Source organism: Oncorhynchus mykiss, chromosome 24 (assembly GCF_013265735.2).
Source record: "Oncorhynchus mykiss isolate Arlee chromosome 24, USDA_OmykA_1.1, whole genome shotgun sequence".
Taxonomy (NCBI): Eukaryota; Metazoa; Chordata; class Actinopteri; order Salmoniformes; family Salmonidae; genus Oncorhynchus; species Oncorhynchus mykiss.
In genome coordinates, this window is record NC_048588.1 from 2303470 (window position 1) to 2324220 (window position 20751).

Here is a 20751-nt window from a genome sequence, read left to right on the forward strand (position 1 = left end):
ATTCTAAACAACACTGTACATAACTCAAGAAGATCTAAATGCATACTCCCATATGGGAATAAAATCTGATATCAAATGCTTAGCATGCAGATGCTGTATGAACGTTTCACCGGTAAAACTTGAAGAATTATCATTCCCGATTGACGGTGAGAAGGGACAGTTACCACAAAAATGTGTGCATAATGTAGAGGACATACATGCACGGGTGATATCTATAATTAGCTCTGAGGAAGAGGCTTCTAGGGGGGTGGGATGGGCGGTTACCATCGGCGGAACTGAAGCCTCTGCCTGTATATAACACCTGAATTATCATCTGAGAGTTCTGATGAAACGACAACCGTACAGACAGAGCCTTACGTGTGTTAGTGCCAACTGCACACTTATCATGGAGCACCCATCTATGTAGGCTGCAACATTAAGTATAATGTTCATGCCACAGGAGCGGGCACAGGTGGATGGTGCCTCAGTTGTTGTTAGGAATTTACCACACCAAAAAAACTGTGCTAAAATAATGTGTCTGAATTTACACAGCCAAATTAAAATCATTTCCGACCGTAATTGATGATGCTCTTGAACATGCAAACAGACGCGCGTGCCTGTATTTTCATCTCGAGGTCGCGCATGAAGAGGGCGTAGTTGGAGGAGGTGTTGGGGGGGCAACATTTGTGCAAGGCGGGGGACGAGGGCAGGGAGAGGTTCCGCGAACGGAAGGGGATGAACAGGAAGAGCAAGGGCTGCGCACACAGAGGGGGAAACTGCTGGCAGTGTTGGTTTTTCTAAGTGTATTTATTCACCCCGTCTCCTTTCCTATTGTGTTAATGATTTTCTCTATCTGTGTAAATGTCCCTTTAAGTTAGTTTATTGGCGCCACGGTCAGTGCTTCCTCTACAGTAAGCGTATTATCAAGCTAGCGACTCTTGACTGTCTCCAGCCTGCAACTTCCCGTCACCGAGAAGAACGAAGACGAGAAGAGCGAGCAGCTGAAAAGGAAACAGGGTCGGTCAATAAGAATACAGCGAAATCTACACGGATATCAGACTGATAGACAAGTCGATATCGTTGTCTTCTTTTAGTCGACTAGGCGGATCTGCGTTCTTCTCATTGTGGCTTGCTTGCCAGCCGTCGTTTTCATTGTTGAGCACCCGGCTGCGGCTTGCTCCACTGTCGCCGAGGCTCGAGCCAACCACTGGTGGGGGGTTTAATGGGAGCCTTGTTTCGATAGAACTCCCTTCTCCCCCCCACCCCCCCGACGGACCCTCGCTCGAATCCAATTCGGGCGCTGTCTTCCCCGAGGGGTGCCCTGTTTTTGCTTAGTCTGACTGGGGAAGGAGGGCGGTCCCCCAGCCTTGACTGTCGCTCTGGCCGACCCTAGTGAACCCTAATATGGCAGGAAATCTGAAGAAAGGCGGAGGACTGATCGGGATGATGAAGGACGCGTTTCAGCCCCATCACCACCTCCATTCCAATCACCAACCAGGGGCCGTGGACAAAAAGACGGTGGAGAAATGCTGGAAACTAATGGACAAGGTGGGTGACTAGCAGTCATATCCATCTAGCTACCCGGCTGATGATCTGTGGCTCAGGAAGCTAGCATAGGTGGCTAATTAGCCAGCTCGCTAACTAGACAGCTACAGTACTAGCTAGCTAGTTAGCTAGGGGTAGCTGCACCGACCAGCTAGGCTACACCGACTGGTAGAGAAGGTGGTAAATGAGCTAGTTAATTATATGTAATGTATTGTATTCATCTGCAGAAGATGTAGCCAGTTGAAGTTAGTTAGAACTACCTATATGGCTGTAGCTAGTTAGTTTGATGCTGGTGGTGGCTGGATTGCTATCTATGTTAGCCAGCTACCTAGGCAACTAGCTAGCCAATTAACATTAGCTAGCAACATTGACCAAGAAAATATCGCTTGCATGGTGGTGGTGACTCAATCATCATACCAGATTAGGGTCTTGAAAACAGTTGCTAGTTAAGTGAGAAGTTAGGCTTGGGCTTTGACCATAGCCACAGAGCTACATTTTACTGTTCAGAACAGAAATCCGTCCCGTTGACAAAGGTGCAATAAGGTTGTAAAATGTTATTCATCATTTGGGATTTAGCTAGCTGGCTAAATGTAATTTTAATGATCAGTGATTGTAAGATCAGATGTCAAACACTAACTTTCAAACAATGTGGCAACAATCTAACTGCTCGACTCCCAACACTTACTCTAGCAGTGACTCATGAAGTCCAGAGTATTGTGCAGCATGGAAATTAATACATGTGATCATCATAAAGAATTAGCTCCATTTACTTCACAAGAGGCGCAATTCACAACATAATTTCTTGGAAATTGTAGCTGGCTGACCCCTAGTTTCCTGTGCCATTCACACGAAATTATCACAGTGATTCAGAGGACAAGAAAGACTTTTTGTGTTTGTTTCTCTAGGAGTAGTCTACACATTTGTCACTCTTTTCTCTTATCTGTAAGAACCCAAGCCCCTGAGGATTGTCATAATGGCACATGTTGGCCAGTTTGCATTGCTCTCCACCAGACAAGCACATCTGCATTGTCTCCGTTAAGTAAAGGTTAAAAATGATGCATGGAGAAGAGGTCACTTCACACAAACAGAAAAAGTGAAGTGACACTGCAATGTCAGTTCTCCTTTTCTGTTTCAGAAAGTGACCTTGGCTCCCAATCAATGGCACACACAAAGTCTAGTCTGTCTGAGGCGAAGTTGAGGAAGTGTGTGTGTCCGCAAGACCTTTAGAAATAAAGACTTTGTCCACGATGGAGGGTTTTTGAAAGGAAAACCACTGTAGAACCTGCGATATGTGTTCTATGGTATGCTGATTTTAGCAGAATGCTTCGAGGCAGGATACAACTTTACAAATTACACTTGTGGAGACTTTGTTTGCTACTACTGCAACTGGTATCCTATCAAGTATTGTTCATAGCATTTGTCCTTCCCCTCTTTCAAAACGGGGTTAATAATCATTACACTGACCCATCTGCATCAGGTTTAACCATTTTAATACAGGTTTTTCTTCATACGGTTATGCCCCAAGCACAAGTTAGCCTATCTGCCCATTCAGATATCATGAGGACAACTCGGACAACAGTGCATGTTTGTAATAGATCTGCCTAAGAACTTGGTTCTGTCCCAGTCTCCGATCCTGAGGTTAGCGAGAGAGCGGAGGAGGGGAACAGCCTAAGAGGCAATATTTTGGTTTAGTCCAGGCCACCACGACTGGATGTGTTTGCGTGTGTGTGTGCACGTTTAGCCAACTGATAACTCTAGGACTTCCCTTCCTTGGCCACAGGTTTATTGTGACCCCCTCCGACTGACCTCAGTCAGTTGGCTACACTGAACACATGTAGATGGCATGTAGTACTGTGCGCCTCCTGTAGTTTGTTCTGCTGTGATGACACCGTGTGGTATTTCACCCAATAGATATGGGAGTTTTATGAAAATGGGATTTTTGTTTTCTAATTCTTTGTATGTCTGTGTAATCTGAAGGGAAATGTGTGTCTCTAATAGAGGTCCACCCATTGTGATTTTTCACCGCCGATACCGATTTATTGGAGGACCAAAAAAAGCCGATACAGATTAATCGGCCAACTTATTTTTATTTTTTGGTATTTTAGTATTTTATTTATTTGTAATAATGACAATTACAACAATACTGAATGAACACTTATTTTAATTTAATACATAAATAAAATCAATTTAGCCTCAAATAAATAATGAAACATGTTCAATTTGGTTTAAATACTGCAAAAACAAAGTGTTGGAGAAGAAAGTAAAAGTGCAATATGTGCCATGTAAGAAAGCTAACATTTCAGTTCCTTGCTCAGAACATGATAACGAATGAAAGCTGCTGGTTCCTTTTAACATGAGTCTTCAATATTCCCAGGTAAGAAGTTTAAGGTTGTAGTTATTATAGGAATTATAGGACTATTTCCCTCTATACCATTTGTATTTCATTAACCATTGACTATTGGATGTTCTTATAGGCACTTTAGTATTGCCAGTGTAACAGTATAGCTTCCGTCCCTCTCCTCGCTCCTCCCTGGGCTCGAACCAGGAACACAACAACAACAGGCACACTCGAAGCAGCGTTACCCATGCTGAGCAAGGGGAACAACTACTCCAAGTCATAGAGCGAGTGACGTTCGAAACGCTAGTAGCGTGCACCCTGCTAACTAGCTAGCCATTTCACATCGGTTACACCAGCCTAATCTCGGGAGTTGATAGACTTGAAGTCATAAACAGCGCAATGCTTGACGCACAACGAAGAGTTGCTGGCAAAACGCACGAAAGTGCTGTTTGAATGAATGCTTACGAGCCTGTTGCTGCCTACTACCGCTCAGTCAGATACTTATATGCTTGTGTGCTCAGTCAGATTATATGCAATGCAGAACATGCTAGATAACTACACATGGTTGATGATATTACTAGTTTAACTAGTGATTATGATTGATTGATTGTTTTTTATAAGATAAGTTTAATGCTAGCTAGCAACTTACCTTGGCTTACTGTATTCGCGTAACAGGCAGTCAGTCTCTTTGTGGAGTGCCAAGAGAGGCAGGTGGTTATAGCGTTGGACTCGTTAACTGTAAGGTTGCAAGATGGAGCCCCCGAGCTCACAAGGTGAAAATCTGTCCTGCCCCTGAACGAGGCAGTTAACCCACCGTTCCTAGGCCGTCATTGAAAATAAGAATGTGTTCTTAACTGACTTGCCTAGTTAAATAAAGGTGTAAAAAAAACATTTTAAAAAATCGGCCAAATCGGTGTCCAAAAATACAGAGTTCCGATTGTTATGAAAACTTGAAATCGGCCCTAATTAATCGGCCATTCCGATTAATCGGTCGACCTCTAGTCTCTAATATGGTCATACATTTGACAGGAGGTTAGGAAGTGCAGCTCAGTTTCCACCTCATTTTGTGGGCAGTGTGCACATAGCCTCTCTTCTCTTGAGAGCCACGTCTGCCTACAGCGGCCTTTCTCAATAGCAAGACTATACTCACTGAGTCTGTACATAGTCAAAGCTTTCCTTTGTTTTGGGTCAGTCACACTGGTCAGGTATTCTGCCACTGTGTACTCTCTGTTTTGGTCCAAATAGTGTTCTAGTTTGCTCTGTTTTTTGTTAATTCTTTCCAATGTGTCAAGTAATTCTCTTTTTTGTTTTCTCATGATTTGGTTGGGTCTATTTGAGTTGCTGTCCTGGGACTCTGGGGTCTGTTTGTGAACATAGCCCCAGGACCAACTTGCCTAGTGGACTCTTCTCCAGGTTAATCTCTCTCTCTTGTTATGGAATCGCTTCTTTTTTAGGTGGTTGTAGAATTTAACGGCTCTTTTCTGGATTTTGATTAGCGGGTATCGGCCTAATTCTGCTCTGCATGCATTATTTGGAGTTTTAAATTGTACACAGAGGATATTTTTGCGAGTCTCAATTTGGTGTTGGTGAGAGGACCCCAGATCTCACAACAATAGTTCTATAACTGAGTCAATAATTTTTTGACAGATCCTAATTGGTTTGTTGAATTTTATGTTCCTTTTGATGGCGTACTGAGATTTACTGTCAGGGCCCAGGCATCTGTCTCTCTCTCTCTGTTTCTGTCTTTCTCTCTCTCTGTTTCTGTCTGTCTCTTTGTTGTGTTTGTCTCTCTCTCAATTTCAATTTGAGGGGCTTTATTGGCATGGGAAACGTTTGCCAAAGCAGGTCTCTGTTTCTCTCTCTTTCTGTCACTATCTTGCTCTGTATCTCTCACCCCCTCCTGCTCTCTCTCCTCTCTCCTCTTCTCTCTGTGTGTTGTCTTTTGATCCCCATGTTATTCCACTGATAAGATCAGCCTGGAGCTCACTAAGCAGATGCAACCAGCCCTGCTCTGTGACTAGGCCACTCAAGACATGGTGGGTTCATTTGAAGGTTGTCCAATTCAGCATCAAATTGTACATTTTGGTGGTGTTTATGATGACTGAGTTCAATAGACGGAATAGGTTCAAGTGCAGAATTGAGACGACAGTCACGTTCTCCATTTTATTACATGACAGTTTGCTCCTGTATCTCTTTATAATGCACGAGGAGAGTGACTTGCCTGAGTGCAAGTTGAATATGAATGTAGCCAGTAAGTCTAAGGTAGACAACAGATAACACTCTGTTTTAGATGGGGCTTTTATACTGGACACAAAGAAGAAGCTGACAAAGTAGATGATTGATTCATTTCTGGAAAATAGGCCCTCTTCCTTGTTTCACTTTGGTCAAGTTATTCATTCATCACAGAATGCTGTGGCATGCATGTTTATGGTGTATATTGATTATGTGTTTATGGTTGTGACTCAGCTAGGGCTGTGGAGGTCACAACATTTCGTCAGGTGGTGATTGTCAAGCAAATAACGGTCGGTCTCACGGTAATTGACCGTTAATTAACGTAAACACATTTAGCATCTCCTGGCTTCCGAACATAGCCTACAAGTCATTTTTAGAAAGTCTAACAAATCCATTTAATATAGCCTACACTGTCACAATCAATCCATCATTTATTTTAAACCGGTCTAAAGAACCATGATATGAAGAAAATGGTCATGTCCTGATGTGGCTATGCCGAATGGCTGTGGGCTACACTAGTTCATTTAACAGACAAGATTTGCTTAAAATTCTGTGGCATTATTTTATAGTATGAAGAACACAGTTGAACAAAGCTGAATAAAACAAAAATGTTCTCAATGATTTGAGGGAGTGCGCACGTGCAGCTGTTCTTTGTTGAGCGGTTAACAAAGAAATAAGTATTCCTATATGCTTAATTTAGAGTTATGTAACTTTAGTTGTTCTACAAACATTGGGCTATATGCTATGACTCATACATTGTAATGCTTCACGATGCGACTCTAATGATGACTTGAAAAAAAGTTGCTTGAAAGGCATGCTTTGTGTTTTTTGCACAGGCTGTACACACTACATCAGTCTCTCATTCACAATTTGACAAGCACTTGTTAATGCCTCAAATTTCACGGCGCCATCCCCTTTGTGGCTGTAATGCATCCTAAAAAATCCACACCTTCTGCAGCCCAGAGTGCTGCGTCGTTCCCTTCTCCCTGAGTGTGCTGTGTTATCCAAAGCGTCTCTCACTCACACACCTCTCCGTCACGCGATCAGGGTCTTTCTCACAGGCTTTAAGTGAAGGCCAACACATCGGGGACGTAATTCCGCGCGTCCTTATCTAATTCCGAGGTGCATATTGAAGATATTAGAAGAACTGTCCACATTTACTTTTCATCAGCCTACAAGATGAGTAGGCCTAACGAACAGCAAAAGCACTAGCCTCTGTCAATCTACTATCCCCCATAGTGCCAAAGTCGACTTATTCTGTGCGAGGAATTAAATATTCCAAACCTAGTCCGGGACAGTTGTGGGATACGATGGATCGTAAATTAATACAACCACTTGCATCAAACTTTATTATGCATGCAATGTTGATAAACTATTTATCTATTTCATCACATTATAAGCGCAGCAATGCACACGTGGTAGCAATGCACACATAGTAGTAAGCGCAAATGTTCTGTTAGCGGGAAAACACCATTATCAAAAGTGACCGCAATTACACATGCAATGCTTTTATTATAATTTATAAAGGTACATTTTTATGGTGAAAAGGGAGCTTCCCCAAACTTGAAACTCACTCACTGCTTATATACAGTGAGGAGAACAAGTATTTGATACACTGCCGATTTTGCAGGTTTTCCTACTTACAAAGCATGTCACATGTCTGTAATTTTTATCATAGGTACACCTCAACTGTGAAAATCACATTGTATGATTTTTAAGTAATTAATTTGCATTTTATTGAATGACATAAGTTTTTGATTACCTATCAACCAGTAAAAATTCCAGCTCTCACAGACCTGCTACTTTTTCTTTAAGAAGCCCTCCTGTTCTCCACTCATTACCTGTATTAACTGCACCCGTTTGAACTCGTTACCTGTATAAAAGACACCTGTCCACACACTCAATCAAACAGACTCCAACCTCTCCACAATGGCCAAGACCAGAGAGCTGTGTAAGGACATCAGGGATAAAATTGTAGACCTGCACAAGACAATAGGCAAGCAGCTTGGTGAGAAGGCAACAACCGTTGGCGCAATTATTAGAAAATGGAAGAAGTTCAAGATGACGGTCAATCACCCTCGGTCTGGGGACTCCATGCAAGATCTCACCTCGTGGGGCATCAATGATCATGAGGAAGGTGAGGGATCAGCCCAGACCTACACGGCAGGACCTGGTCAATGACCTGAAGAGAGCTGGGACCACTGTCTCAAAGAAAACCATTAGTAACACACTATGCCGTCATCGATTAAAATCCTGCAGCGCACGCAAGGTCCTCCTGCTCAAGCCAGTGCATGTCCAGGCCCATCTGAAGTTTGCCAATGACCATCTGGATGATCCAGAGGAGGAATGGGAGAAGGTCATGTGGCCTGATGAGACAAAAATTGAGCTTTTTGGTCTAAACTCCACTCGCCGTGTTTGAAGGAAGAAGAAGGATGAGTACAACCCCAAGAACACCATCCCAACCGTGAAGCATGGAGGTGGAAACATCATTCTTTGGGGATTCACAGGTGATTGGCTAATATTGTCACCCATCAGACTATTCTTAATTTAATCGTGACTTTACAGAAACAAATTAATACATGTGACATTTTGTTTTGATTTAAAATGGACCATTATCATACACCTGCATCAAAACGGGCTGCGGAAAAGAAATACATATCAAAACCAAACTTTTATGTCACATGCGCCGAATACAAGTGCAGACCTTACCGTGAAATGCTTACTGACAAGCCCTTAACCAACAGTGCAGTTCAAGAAGAGTTAAGAAAATATTTACCAAATGAACTCATGTAAATAAAAAATCAATAAAAAATTAACACAACATAACAATAGAGGCTATATACAGGGGGTGCTGGTCAGTGTGCGGGGGTACAAGTTAGTTGAGGTAATTTGTACATGTAGGTAGGGGTGAAGTAACTATGCATAGAAAATAACCAGCGAGTAGCAGCAGTGTACAAAACAAATGGAGTGGGGGTGGTCAATGTAAATAGTCCAGTGGCCATTTGATTAATTGTTCAGCAGTCTTTTGTCTTGGGGATAGAAGCTGTTAAGGAGCCTTTTGGTCCTAGACTTGGCGCTCCGGTACTGCTTGCCGTGCGGTAGCAGAGAGAACAGTCTATGACTTGGGTGACTGGAGTCCCTGACAATTTAATGGGCTTTCCTCTGACACCGATTATTATATAGGTCCTGGATGGCAGGAAGTTTGGCCCCGGTGATGTACTGGGCCCTACGCAGCAGGTGCCATACCAGGCGGTGACGCAAACGGTCAGGATGCTCTCGATGGTGCAGATGTAGAACTTTTTGAGGATCTGGGGACCCATGCCAAACCTTTTGTCTCCTGAGGGGGAAAAGGTGTTGTCGTTCCCTCTTCACGACTCTTGGTGTGTTTGGACCATGATAGTTCGTTGGTGACGTGGAGACCAAGGAACTTGAAACTCTTGACCCGCCCCATTACAGCCCCATCGATGTTAATGGGGGCCTGTTTGGCCCGCCTTTTCCTGTAGTCCATGATCAGCTCCTTTTGTCTTGATCTCATTGAGGAAGAGGTTGTCATCTATGCACTTAAATAGCGAATGCAGGATGCTTTTCATCGTGGTTTATTTTCATGCCAGCCAGGTAGGCTATACTCCTGTTGTAAATATAAGCAATGTGCTTAATATTAGTAAAGTTGAGAAATAAATATAGTAGGCCTAGCCTATTCTGATGGATCCTCTTTTTATTAGCAGCCATCACTCTTTCTCCTGCAGTTGCATAGCCTATAGAAATATTGCCGTAATACGGTTACGGTCACCGCAGCAGCCCTAGTCTCAGCTGCATGTCATGCTTTGCTATATTATTTCCCACCAGATGTGTTTGTAGCTTGAGGGGATTGACAATGAGGAAGTGCAAACCAATGCACAGCCAAGATGTCAGTCTGACAAATAATTGTAAAAACAAATATTGTCAGCCCTTTGCATCATCTCATGTACAATCCATGACATGATGATTCATAAGAAAACAGAGCCCTTCCCTTTGTGTATTGGAGAGGGACAGACCTGTGTGTGTGTGTCGTCTATTACCAGACCAACAGCAAGCTTTAATCCTGAGATGACTATTTCATTCTCTTCACTGTGTTGAAGGCCTTAAAATAGACTCACTTAGTGACTCTCAGGGTTTGCTATCTCAGCACTGCTCTCTCACTCGCTCTCCCAGGCACTTTCATTCGCTCTGCCACTTCTCCTCCAAGTGGCTTTTCTCACTCTCTCACTTCCGTGTAGTCCCTAGTCCTTACTGGACTTGACGCTCTGGCGACACTGGTGCACAAGTGATTACTTGTCAGAAAGAGCTAGAGTATTTTACGTTTAGGTGAAAAGTGTTATGATCAATATAATCCACGTCATCACACTATCATACCGATGTATTTATCAAATGGTGTTCAGCGGTAGTTTCGTTTTAGTGATATCGATGGTCCCCTTTTCACTGACCGTTGTGTATGTAGGCTAAACACTCAAGCGTGCACAGACGTTAGTTTGTTCAGTTAATGTTTGGGTACTTGTCAGGGTTGTGGTCAATTCACTTCCTGAATTGAAAACATCTTCATAGAATACAATGTGCAACTTTTCAATTCAAGAAATAAGATTTTTTATTTACTTCCTGAATTGTATTAAAAAGCAATGGATCCCAACCTTGGTATGTATTCGCATACTACTAAGTCTCTTCCACCACCGTTGCTGACTTCTCATGTGTTTCAGTAAGCTGATTCATCATCTCCCCTATGTGTCCTATCCTCTCCCTCCATCCAGGTGGTGCGACTGTGCCAGAACCCCAAGCTGGCCCTGAAGAACAGCCCACCTTACATCCTGGACCTGCTGCCAGACACCTACCAGCACCTCCGCACCATCCTGTCCCGCTACGAGGGCAAGATGGAGACGCTAGGCGACAACGAGTATTTCCGCGTCTTCATGGAGAACCTGACCAAGAAGACCAAGCAGACCATCAGCCTGTTCAAGGAGGGCAAGGAGCGCATGTATGAGGAGAACTCTCAGCCCAGGTGAGATGATGACATTGTTGGAGATTGAGGTGGAAATCATTGTTGATGAAATTCAGGTACTTTTCCTAAAATACTTCTTGGTCTCACAATTGCCATTTCCTGATTTTTTTTATTTTTTATTTTTTTGTGTGTTTTTTTTTGTTTTTGTTCCAAGACATCAAGATAAGTGCCTTTTGTTTTTGTACCACGAGTGCGAGTATTGAGCCGTCTTATCCTCCTCCTGAAATGCTCCTGTGAGGTCGCACTCTGACCTATGTTAGATCACACTCAGTTCATTCACTACCAGAATATTAACCCTTTTCGTTAGCCCAGAGCTAAGCCGAGCTGTACGGTGCTGGCCTTGGTTACACATCCACCATAAGTCCAGGAACTGTGATTTGAAGGAACACGTTGAAAAGCAACGATCTGAGCCAGTACGGTTTGGGACAGCACAATAGCGTGAAAAGGCTCTGAATTTCTTTCTCCTACGTCTGAAGTGAAGTGGGAGGGGGGGGTATTTTTTTGTGTGTGCTGAACCCCTCCCTGTCTTAGCAGGCAGGTGTCGGGTTAGATCTCATCGGTGGGTATGTTTCTGCGCCTCCTTAAAGTGGAGCAATGTAGTCTTGTACTGAGTAACAGCCAAAGAGAAGGGTGCTGTGGTTTGTACAAGTGAACATTTGTGGTCAGGGTGACGCTGATCTATTTGCCTGTGTTCTGTCTGTCTCTGTGTTCACAGGCTTTGCCGTTAGTTTCCCACAGACATGAGGGTTGTAAAGGAGCTAAAGAAATTGCAAAAATACAAAATGTAGTCTTAACACCGTAGCTTTTTGAATAACATCAAAAACAAAAAATATCGCTCCAAACACAGTTCAAACGTACACATACGATCAACTTTCAGACACACACAAACAATGACTACGTCTTATCTGAACAGACCCGCATGTTCACACACCTATCCCTTGTGCCTGCATTATTGTTTGCCACTTGGCCTTAAATTGTATCAATTTAACGAACACCGTTTTGGATGAAATTTCTAATCAAAATGTAGTCTAACGTCTTTTGACATGACCAATATCATATTTTCCCTTTATGATTTGTAGCTCAGGGGCCAAATTATTCAATCTATTATCCATCTCAGAGAAGGGTATGCAGTGCCTTTAGCAAAGTTGAACAAGCATGTTAATGTTGACGGCATTCTATAAATCCTGTCAGAAATTCAGGATTTGGCTTAAATCTTTTGGGGAAATAGGCTGTAAAAATGGTCTATTCTACTTTGCCAACGGCACCCCATATAATTCCTACTCCGACGCTTGATAACTATGGCCCCAGCTTATACAGTTAAAAATGACAATGAAGCTTGATTTGCACATTCCTAACTTATTGCTGGACACACTCCAAGCCTCTCCAAGGGTCAACCGGTTACACGCAGTGGGAGCATGAATATGATGCCTCGAGTTAAGTATCAAGTATCAATGGCAGGATGTGGCCAAATATTTTCTCCTTTAATTAACTGACACAAGTTGGGCCCCTGAGCTCATCTCCAATGTACTCAAAACACAACCCTTTAAAAAAAAAAACGTTTTTTATGAAAACTGTGGTTAATTTCCTTCTTTTAATGCAACGAAACAGAGTAGCGATGACTCTCTGCCTGTAGTTTTGCATGGCTTCTGTTTTTTTGGACAATGAGTCTCCTTGTGCTGACACTAAGGGAGAGGAGGAGGCTCGGCTCACATTCCTCTTCTGTCTTCCCCCTAATTGAATTAGCATTAAGTAACGGGCCCATTTGAACGGTCTTAACCACTCCTTTGTGAATTACATTTTCATCATCACTTTATTACAGAGCGAGTGGGTTCTAGAGCCGGAGCTGGTAGTAACCGATGAAGCCCCCACACACACACAGGGACCAGAGACAAAGAGCACTATTGTGCCTAGAGGAGAGCTTCAGTGAGTAGGCTCTAGCCCAGTAGCGTGGTTAGTGTGTTACCAGCCGCAAACGGCCTTAGCTGTGTGACACTCCTCCCATACCAGGGCTCTTAACACGGTGTGCCTTACATGCTGGCTAAACCGGGTGCGCGCATGTTGAATTTTTGTCCACCCACACCAGACGCGATCAGGACACAGAGGTTGAAATATCAAAACGAACTCTGAATCAACTATATTCATTTGGGGACAGGTCGAAACGCATGAAACGATCATAGCCATTGTCGCTAGCTAGCTTGCTGTTGCTAGCTAATTTGTCCCGGGATATAAATATTGGGGTTTTATTTTTACTTGAAATGAGTAAGGTCCTCTACTTCGACAATTAATCCACAGATAAAACGCTTCTTCTTTGGGCTTATTATGGCAGTTGGCAACCAACTTTTTAAGGTGCGTTACCACCACCAACTGGACTGGAGTGTGGACCTCAGTTCGTCTTTCAATCAATCACCCACGTGGGTATATGCTCCTAAAAACCAATGAGGAGATGGGAGAGGCGGGGCTTGCAGGGATGTAGGCAGACACACTGAATTTTAGGAGCACAATGAAAAATGTTTGACATATTAAAGCTTGTGCTCCCAAATTAACATTCCAGGTCGCACGGCTAAATATTTAGGCGCAGATGCAAGTAAAATGGTTGCACTGTAGAGCCCTACGTTACCACTCTCGTTCCTCCTGGATAGGCTGGAGATGGTTAGAACAGTTTGATACAGTGTTAGCTTCAGCCTCGACTTAAATTGTCTCCTGTATAGACAAAATGTTAGCTATTCCCTTTCCTCTGGTTGTTGATAAAGACGGAGCACCATTTAAGTGAAAAATTATGGATGCTAGCTATGAATGATATGACGATTACGTGGTCGTCCCACACGGTTGTTTCTTCTCAGACCGTTGCAGTACAGAGAGCGATAGTGGGTGGATGTGGTGCCGAGATGCCCTGCAGACTTCTCCACAATATTACCGCCGCGAAATTTGCTCTTCAGTTTATTTTCATTTTGGCGTCCGGCCCACCATATTTAGATTTGAGCAGCACAAATATTTTTTGCTCGTCTTGCACGCAGACATACTGACACACAGCCCCCATAGTTCTGAGGAGAGTGATATTTGCGTTCAGCGTTCTGACAATTGCTGGTTGATTACCACAACCACCGTAGACTGAAAGCCTTTTGCTAATTTTAGTTGTGCTTTTTGTGCGGTGGTGGCCTGACATGGGAGTCTAGCTGCAACGCTGCTGTGTGTGAGGGGGTGAAGTGTCGGCTGCGGGCTGTGAGCTGCTAGAAGGGAACTAATGATTAACAGTGACACTGTCACACACTGTGCTCGCCACACAGTTTCTTCCCGGTAGACTGCGAGCTTCCTTTTCCTGTTTCTCACAGGCCACCTAGTGTCATTTCTACCCCGCTCAGAGAGAGGGGGAGGGTGCGCAACAGGGAGAAGGAGCACAGCAAACGCTAGCCTGTTTATAACCACAAAGTCCAGTCTGAGTATGGAGTTGAAATAGGCCCTTCCAACCTCCCCTATATCCGGATATTGTTCAGACCTCCCTGAGCTTTGCCGTTTGATCTGGCTTCCTTGGCTAAGCCCCTGACCAGCGCTCCGTCCTGACTGCTGGTAGTTAATATATCCTGGGGGGGAGAGGAGGGCTCGTTCCCAAATGGAACCCTATTCCCAATATAGTGCACTACTTTTAACCAGGGCCTATGTAGGGAGTGGGGTGCCATTTGGGACGAGGACAACAGGAGAATTGTCCCGGGGCGGAAGGGGTAATCCATCTGCAGTCCGAAGCGTGAGACAAGGCTGTTCTTCTACTCCAATCCCCGTTTTCACATCCACTGGGCAGGAAACCAGAACAGGAGTGCGGCTTTCCTTTTTAGCGTGGCTGCTCTCTCCTCCTCCTGTCACTCCACCACATGCCCATGATCCTGGCCTTGTTGGATTTATGTTTTCAGATCAACATTTAAAAGCAAGGACTCCCATCTACATTCATGCAGCCCCTGTACAGCCTGCTGCAGCCTCCGCGGCTACAGCTGAGGGTATTGCAGATGGTAGAACCCCAGTGATGTTGGGAGAAGGATCTGCATGGTTGGCCATGGGCCTCCTACTTCATCTTCCTCACTACTGCAGACACTCGCTGTCAGTGCCCTCCTTTCTCTCTGCAGACAGAGGAAGCCTCCCATATCTTCTTGCACCTGGCAGTCTCAAGCTAGTCTGCACGTCCCTGATAGTGCCTCAGTGGCTCACACAACCCCTTTTGTTGTGTCCATCTCTTCTAATGCCACATTCAGTCTCTTCTCTAAATAAGCAGACAAAACTATTGCAAATGGTTTCATTTTGTTAGCTTTTCAAATGTTGACAAAAGTTGTCGTATGTAGCTGCTATGAAAAGGGGCTTCTCTGCCTCCTATCTGTGCTGCCGGAACTCTGTGGTATCATGCCAAGTTCATGTCCCTGCCAGCATTAGTACCACAACATCCCTCTATTTGCAGAGGGCATTTGCCAGTTGCTAAATTAGTCCCTCAAAGCCCTGAGCCTGCCCCGTGGATATGACTTCCCATTTTCTATAGACTACCCATTTTATATACCAGGCTGCTGGTAAGACAATAGTTCCTCACTCAGTAGCAGGCTATTGGCTTTGACTATCTCTCCCATCTTATTTGCTGGCAAAGGTCTGCGCAAACAGATCAATTTCAGCAATAGGGAAATGCACTGCCAGATAACGAAATCATTCCAAAGGATGTGTACATTTTTAGGGCACATGCAGAGAATCTGAGAGAGCCTGCATTTTGCATGTAGCATCACTCTGAGTCTGCTTATTTATATATAACATTTTAACTAGGCAAGTCAGTTAAGAACAAATTCTTATTTACAATGACTGCCTAGGAACAGTGGGTTATAACTGCCTTGTTCAGGGGCAGAACGACATAGTTTTACCTTGTCAGCTCAGGGATTTGATCTTGCAACCTTTCGGTTACTGGCCCGACTCTCTAACCACTAGGCTACCTGCCGCTGCTGAATTTGACATTCTTTGCCACTTCATGTACCAGCAGTTACTAATATGTAACTCCAATACTGTTCTGTCTGAGAATTTTGGGCTATTTCTTGACGAGTTCTGTCAGATCAGACAGACAAGTTGTGGTTGGATGTGAGAAATGGAAAACATTTCTTAATGTTTTAACAGCATTAAAAAAAAGTATTTGTATTTTTTTTAAATACATTTGTCCATAAGAACAATAAGAAAAAAATCCTACAATTCAATGTGAATTCACAATACAGCTGCCAGCAATGGTTTTGGTCTCGGTCCCTTCAGATGGTTAAGCGTTGCACCGGTAGTCTACTACCATTACTGTATCTCAATTCCACCTCGCAATGTTCGCATATCCTTTATATTTAACTTCTCAACGTATTGCCATACAGGTAGGGCTGACCCAATTTAGTCGACTGGTTTATTGTTTTTTCGAAAGGCTGACGGTCGGCCGAGATTTTTGTTTTTTAGTCGAGCAGTCCAAAATAGATTAATGTTGGGTTGCGCCTGAAATGGCACCGTATTCCCTATTTAGTGCACTACTTTTGACCAGAGCCCTATGGGCCCTGGTCAAAAGAAGTGCGCTATGCAGTGAACAGGGTGCCATTTCGGACAAAGACTTTTTATTTCACATTAGGCCATTAGGGACCATGCCAGTTATCTACTCTGACCTAATTTGGCTTTGTGAAATGCCCTCGACTGACGGGCATTTTACCCATCATGCCACATGCAGGCCAAACTGTTAGCGCTGCTGTGAATGGAAATGCACTTAATGCTTCCTGGGCTCCGTTTCAGCTTGAGTTACACTGGCCTGCACATCACCCCTAGCCCGATCGCACACGCGCGCACCCACACACACACACACATGCACGTATGCACACACGGAAGCAACACTGCATAGTTTATTTATGGCATACTGCTGCTGCCAGTTTCAAAATAATATAGACTGTATAGTTCTCCTACTGGGTTATGAGGAACATTAGGCTTTAAACAGTTCCTTATTTGACCTGGGGACACAGCAAATATGCGACGTAAGGCTATTTAGACAGGAAATGGTAAGATTACGCATCGGTCGCTTCCTCTAACACTGTTAGCACGGAAAAGCACTTTTCGAGTGGAGCGTTTTTAGGCGGCGACTCGTGTCTTTCAGTCTTTATCAGGGTGGATGATATTAGAGGAATTAAACGGTTAATAGAAAAATAAGAAAAAGTGAGACTCTATGTTTTGCGTTGGTGCGTCAGGATGTGTCAGTCAAAGTATGTGTGTCTGCGTGCGTGCACTCAAGCGCACTTGTTTGTGTGCGTAAGTCTGCTGTCACTGCTGTTTCCTGACAGAGATCCGGTGAGCAGCCAGTTCCGGAGAGTTAAATGTATATTGTGATGAAAGGGGAACCCAGTGTGGTTGCGATGTTTTTCTCTGTAGAAGTGTCTAGGACTACTGTGGTGTGATTGTGTTGCTGCTGCACGGTGGGTGTTGAGGGTCCTAGTTCACAGACAGACACAGACAGCCCGACTGCTACATTGTATTGCATTGAGAGTTGGCCTACCACCAGGCTTACAGCATGTCAATCCCTCTCTCCCCGATTGTCATGTAGGCCTAATGTGTAGTGCCACCAGCCACTGTGATTTAGTCCCCCAGACCGTCCGTTCGCCAGTAATTGGCTTCAAGTGGGCCGCCGCTTTAACTTTCTAGCCTTCTATCGCGGAAAACTGGAAATGGGAAGGGAGCAGCCAGCTGCTGGTCAAAGGTCAGGCCCTTATAGGAGGAGGGGGTCACCACGAGCTCCGTATCCAGGGATAGCTTGGCCCATCGCCACGGTAACAGCGGAGGTCTATGCTCTGTTGTCGAGGCTATGGTGGATTGGAGGGGGTATATGTATCTGCGGGTTAACTACTGTAGCTCGTGCAGAATAAGAAAATGAATGCATCCCAAATGGCACCCTATTGCCTATATAGTGGACTACTTTTGGCCAGAGCTCCATTGGCGCTGGTCAGAAGTAGTGCACTATATAGAGAATAGGGTGTCATTTGGGATGCAAGAAAAAGAAGTGCTGCGCCGGGGTTAGCAAAACACACAGCCGCCCACGCACTGAGGTTGCATTTACTCAAACACTCTCTTTCTCTCCCTCCTTTTCTTTCTCTCCTCTCCTTTTTCTCCTCTCTTCTCTCTGGCTAACGATGTCCTTGGGTTTTTCAGACGAAAAGGAATGGCCATAAATAATGAATGGGTTTGTGTTGTTTTTTTTGGCGTAGTCTTTTGGACTTTCTAACTAACTTTCGTTCGGTGCTATTGTTGTATCTGTGAAGACTGGTTTTGAGTTAAAGCAGATGACGCATACAGACAGAGGAAAGAGGAGTAGAGTAGAGGACAAGTCTATATGCACTTGTTGGGATCTGAGAAGATATGATAAGCCTAAACAATGTGTTAATAGCGCCACCTTGCCCTCTGATAGGATAGGAATAGCTAAACAGTGTGTCGTCTCCACTGTCCACTAGGCTAGTCTCTGTATCAAACAACATACAGGAGATGCGTTTTAAAGGTTTTAAGGCTCCCTGCCTCTCTTGGCTTAGCCTTGTAGCATTGGAGCCATGCCCAGCCGCGCACAGAAATACAGAGCAAGCGTATGCACCAAGTTCTACCCTAGTCAGAGATATGAGGACACACATACAACAGACACGCTGGCAGGCGCACTGTAAACTCATAAGCTACAACATCACTCTCGGGATTGGCAGTTTAACTCGCTGTCTTGTAGAATGTGACCCTTAATGGTGACTAGACACATACACACTAGTCTCTCTCACACCAGTGACGGGACACAGTTGTGCTTCACCGAGGGCACTTTGCCACCTACAGAGCAATGCCCTCACACTAGCCTTGTCAAGAACCAGGCTTCCTTAAAACTGGAAGGCAGGGAAAGTTCATGACAGAAAGATTGTAAAAGGAGGTGGACACCCGGTGACGCAACACATCAAACCAATCAAATGCCTTGCTTGGGCGGAACTCCAATTGTGCTAACTAGCATGCGGAGCAACTCTGCAAAATGTGTCTTTCCTGGTCTGAAAATGGTGATGAACATAACACGTAGCACCAACAGCATGTGGGGGGAGGGTTCTTGAAATGTAGCAACCAATCAAAATCTTGCCGCTGGGAGCCAGCAGGCCATTCAAATTATTTTTGCATGACCTCTGAGGTGTGACAGTGGCGTGATTTTAGCGGTATGGCAACGCAAGACTACACTGACACAAACAGCGTGCGTGTAAAGGTGAATCCAATATACGCTTTCTGTTTGCCGTCACTGCCCACTCGGTTAGCTAGGGTCAGTAATGTTAACCTCACCAACAGGACTTCCCCTTCTAGAAATGTGGGCACTTATAATTGGCATACTTTTCCAGCAGAAAATAAATGGTTGTGGTTAAATTAAGCACATTGGTTGAATTTGACATTTAAACTGGAAAGTGTGGACGAGGGGTTAGAGAATTGAATTGTCAGACGGGCTTAGTTTTGCAAGGGTGGTGTCAAGGTGACGAGGGGAAATGGGACTGATTTCTAGCGGGGCAGATGGGCTTCTGCTGCAGAATGCCTCGCCTCACTCAAAGACATTCACAAAAAAAGAGGCTGCATTTCTTTTTCTTCTCTTCTTGGCAGTGGAGTGTCAAAAAATCCCCCCACAGGCGTGTACACACGCTCACACACACGCTCACACACACACGCTCACACACACGCTCACACAATTTGGCAAGGTGTCTGTATCCTCACTGTCTTTTTCGAGCTCATCATAAGGCTCTGTCCTCTCCTCTATCCCCTTACACGGCCTTCCCCACCCTTCCTCTGTGCTGGCATTGGAGAGAGGGAGAGACGCTGCCGCCACACTCTCGCGCTCCCTTGTGCATGTCAATTTTCCCAGCCCCCCCCCCCCCCCCCCCAAGAGCCTCGCACAATCCCTCACTGTGCTATTCCGTGCTTTCTTTGCCACTTCGCCCCCCCTGCCGCCACTGCGTTCACCCGCTTGCCTCGTTGCTCATCTGCCCAGGGGCCTCTGGAATCGGAAAAGTGTGCCAGGCATGTTGTGGCCTCCAACCCCTCCCTTCTACTGTCGAACACCAACCTACACACCCAGGCTAGCGTGTGTAATGTGATGGAGGTCTAGTCCCTTTCTCACTCACTCACTCACAGCTTCCACCATGGAGTTCAGCCCCTGGCCTCTATGTTGTGGTGTGGAAATTACAAAGCCATGTTAACATGACATATTAGTTATCGGTGGCTAAATTTAGCTGAAATGTGTAGTGGCTGTTTTAGGGAATCACACCATGGATTAGTTTGTTTTGGCCCATAAGACTATTTTCAGGGTGAGGAACCATCCATCGTCAAGTTGTATAATACTCTCTCTCTCTGTTCCTCTTCTGTAGACGGAACCTGACCAAGTTGTCGCTGATCTTCAGTCACATGCTGGCTGAGCTCAAAGCCATCTTCCCCAACGGCCTGTTCCAGGGGGATAACTTCAGGATCACCAAGGCTGACGCCGCCGAGTTCTGGAGAAGATCATTTGGGGACAAGTGAGTCCACCCCTGCTCTCTACAAAAAGTTGACATTTACAACAGGCTAGCCAGTCATAGTGAAAGTATTTACATTTATGTGGTAAGATAGGATATATTTA

General features: G+C 44.6%; 1 protein-coding gene across 1 annotated transcript in view; it reads left to right on the plus strand.

The window, feature by feature from the left end:
- The first annotated feature begins 678 nt into the window (after window positions 1-678).
- LOC110503541 (E3 ubiquitin-protein ligase CBL) overlaps window positions 679-20751 on the plus strand; it is a 34446-nt gene continuing 14373 nt past the window's right edge. Inside the window, exons 1-3 of the mRNA XM_021581913.2 lie at window positions 679-1527; window positions 10876-11123; window positions 20504-20650. Coding sequence (XP_021437588.1) covers window positions 1384-1527; window positions 10876-11123; window positions 20504-20650 — 539 coding nt within the window. The 5' untranslated portion in view covers window positions 679-1383. The remainder of the gene's footprint in view (window positions 1528-10875; window positions 11124-20503; window positions 20651-20751) is intronic.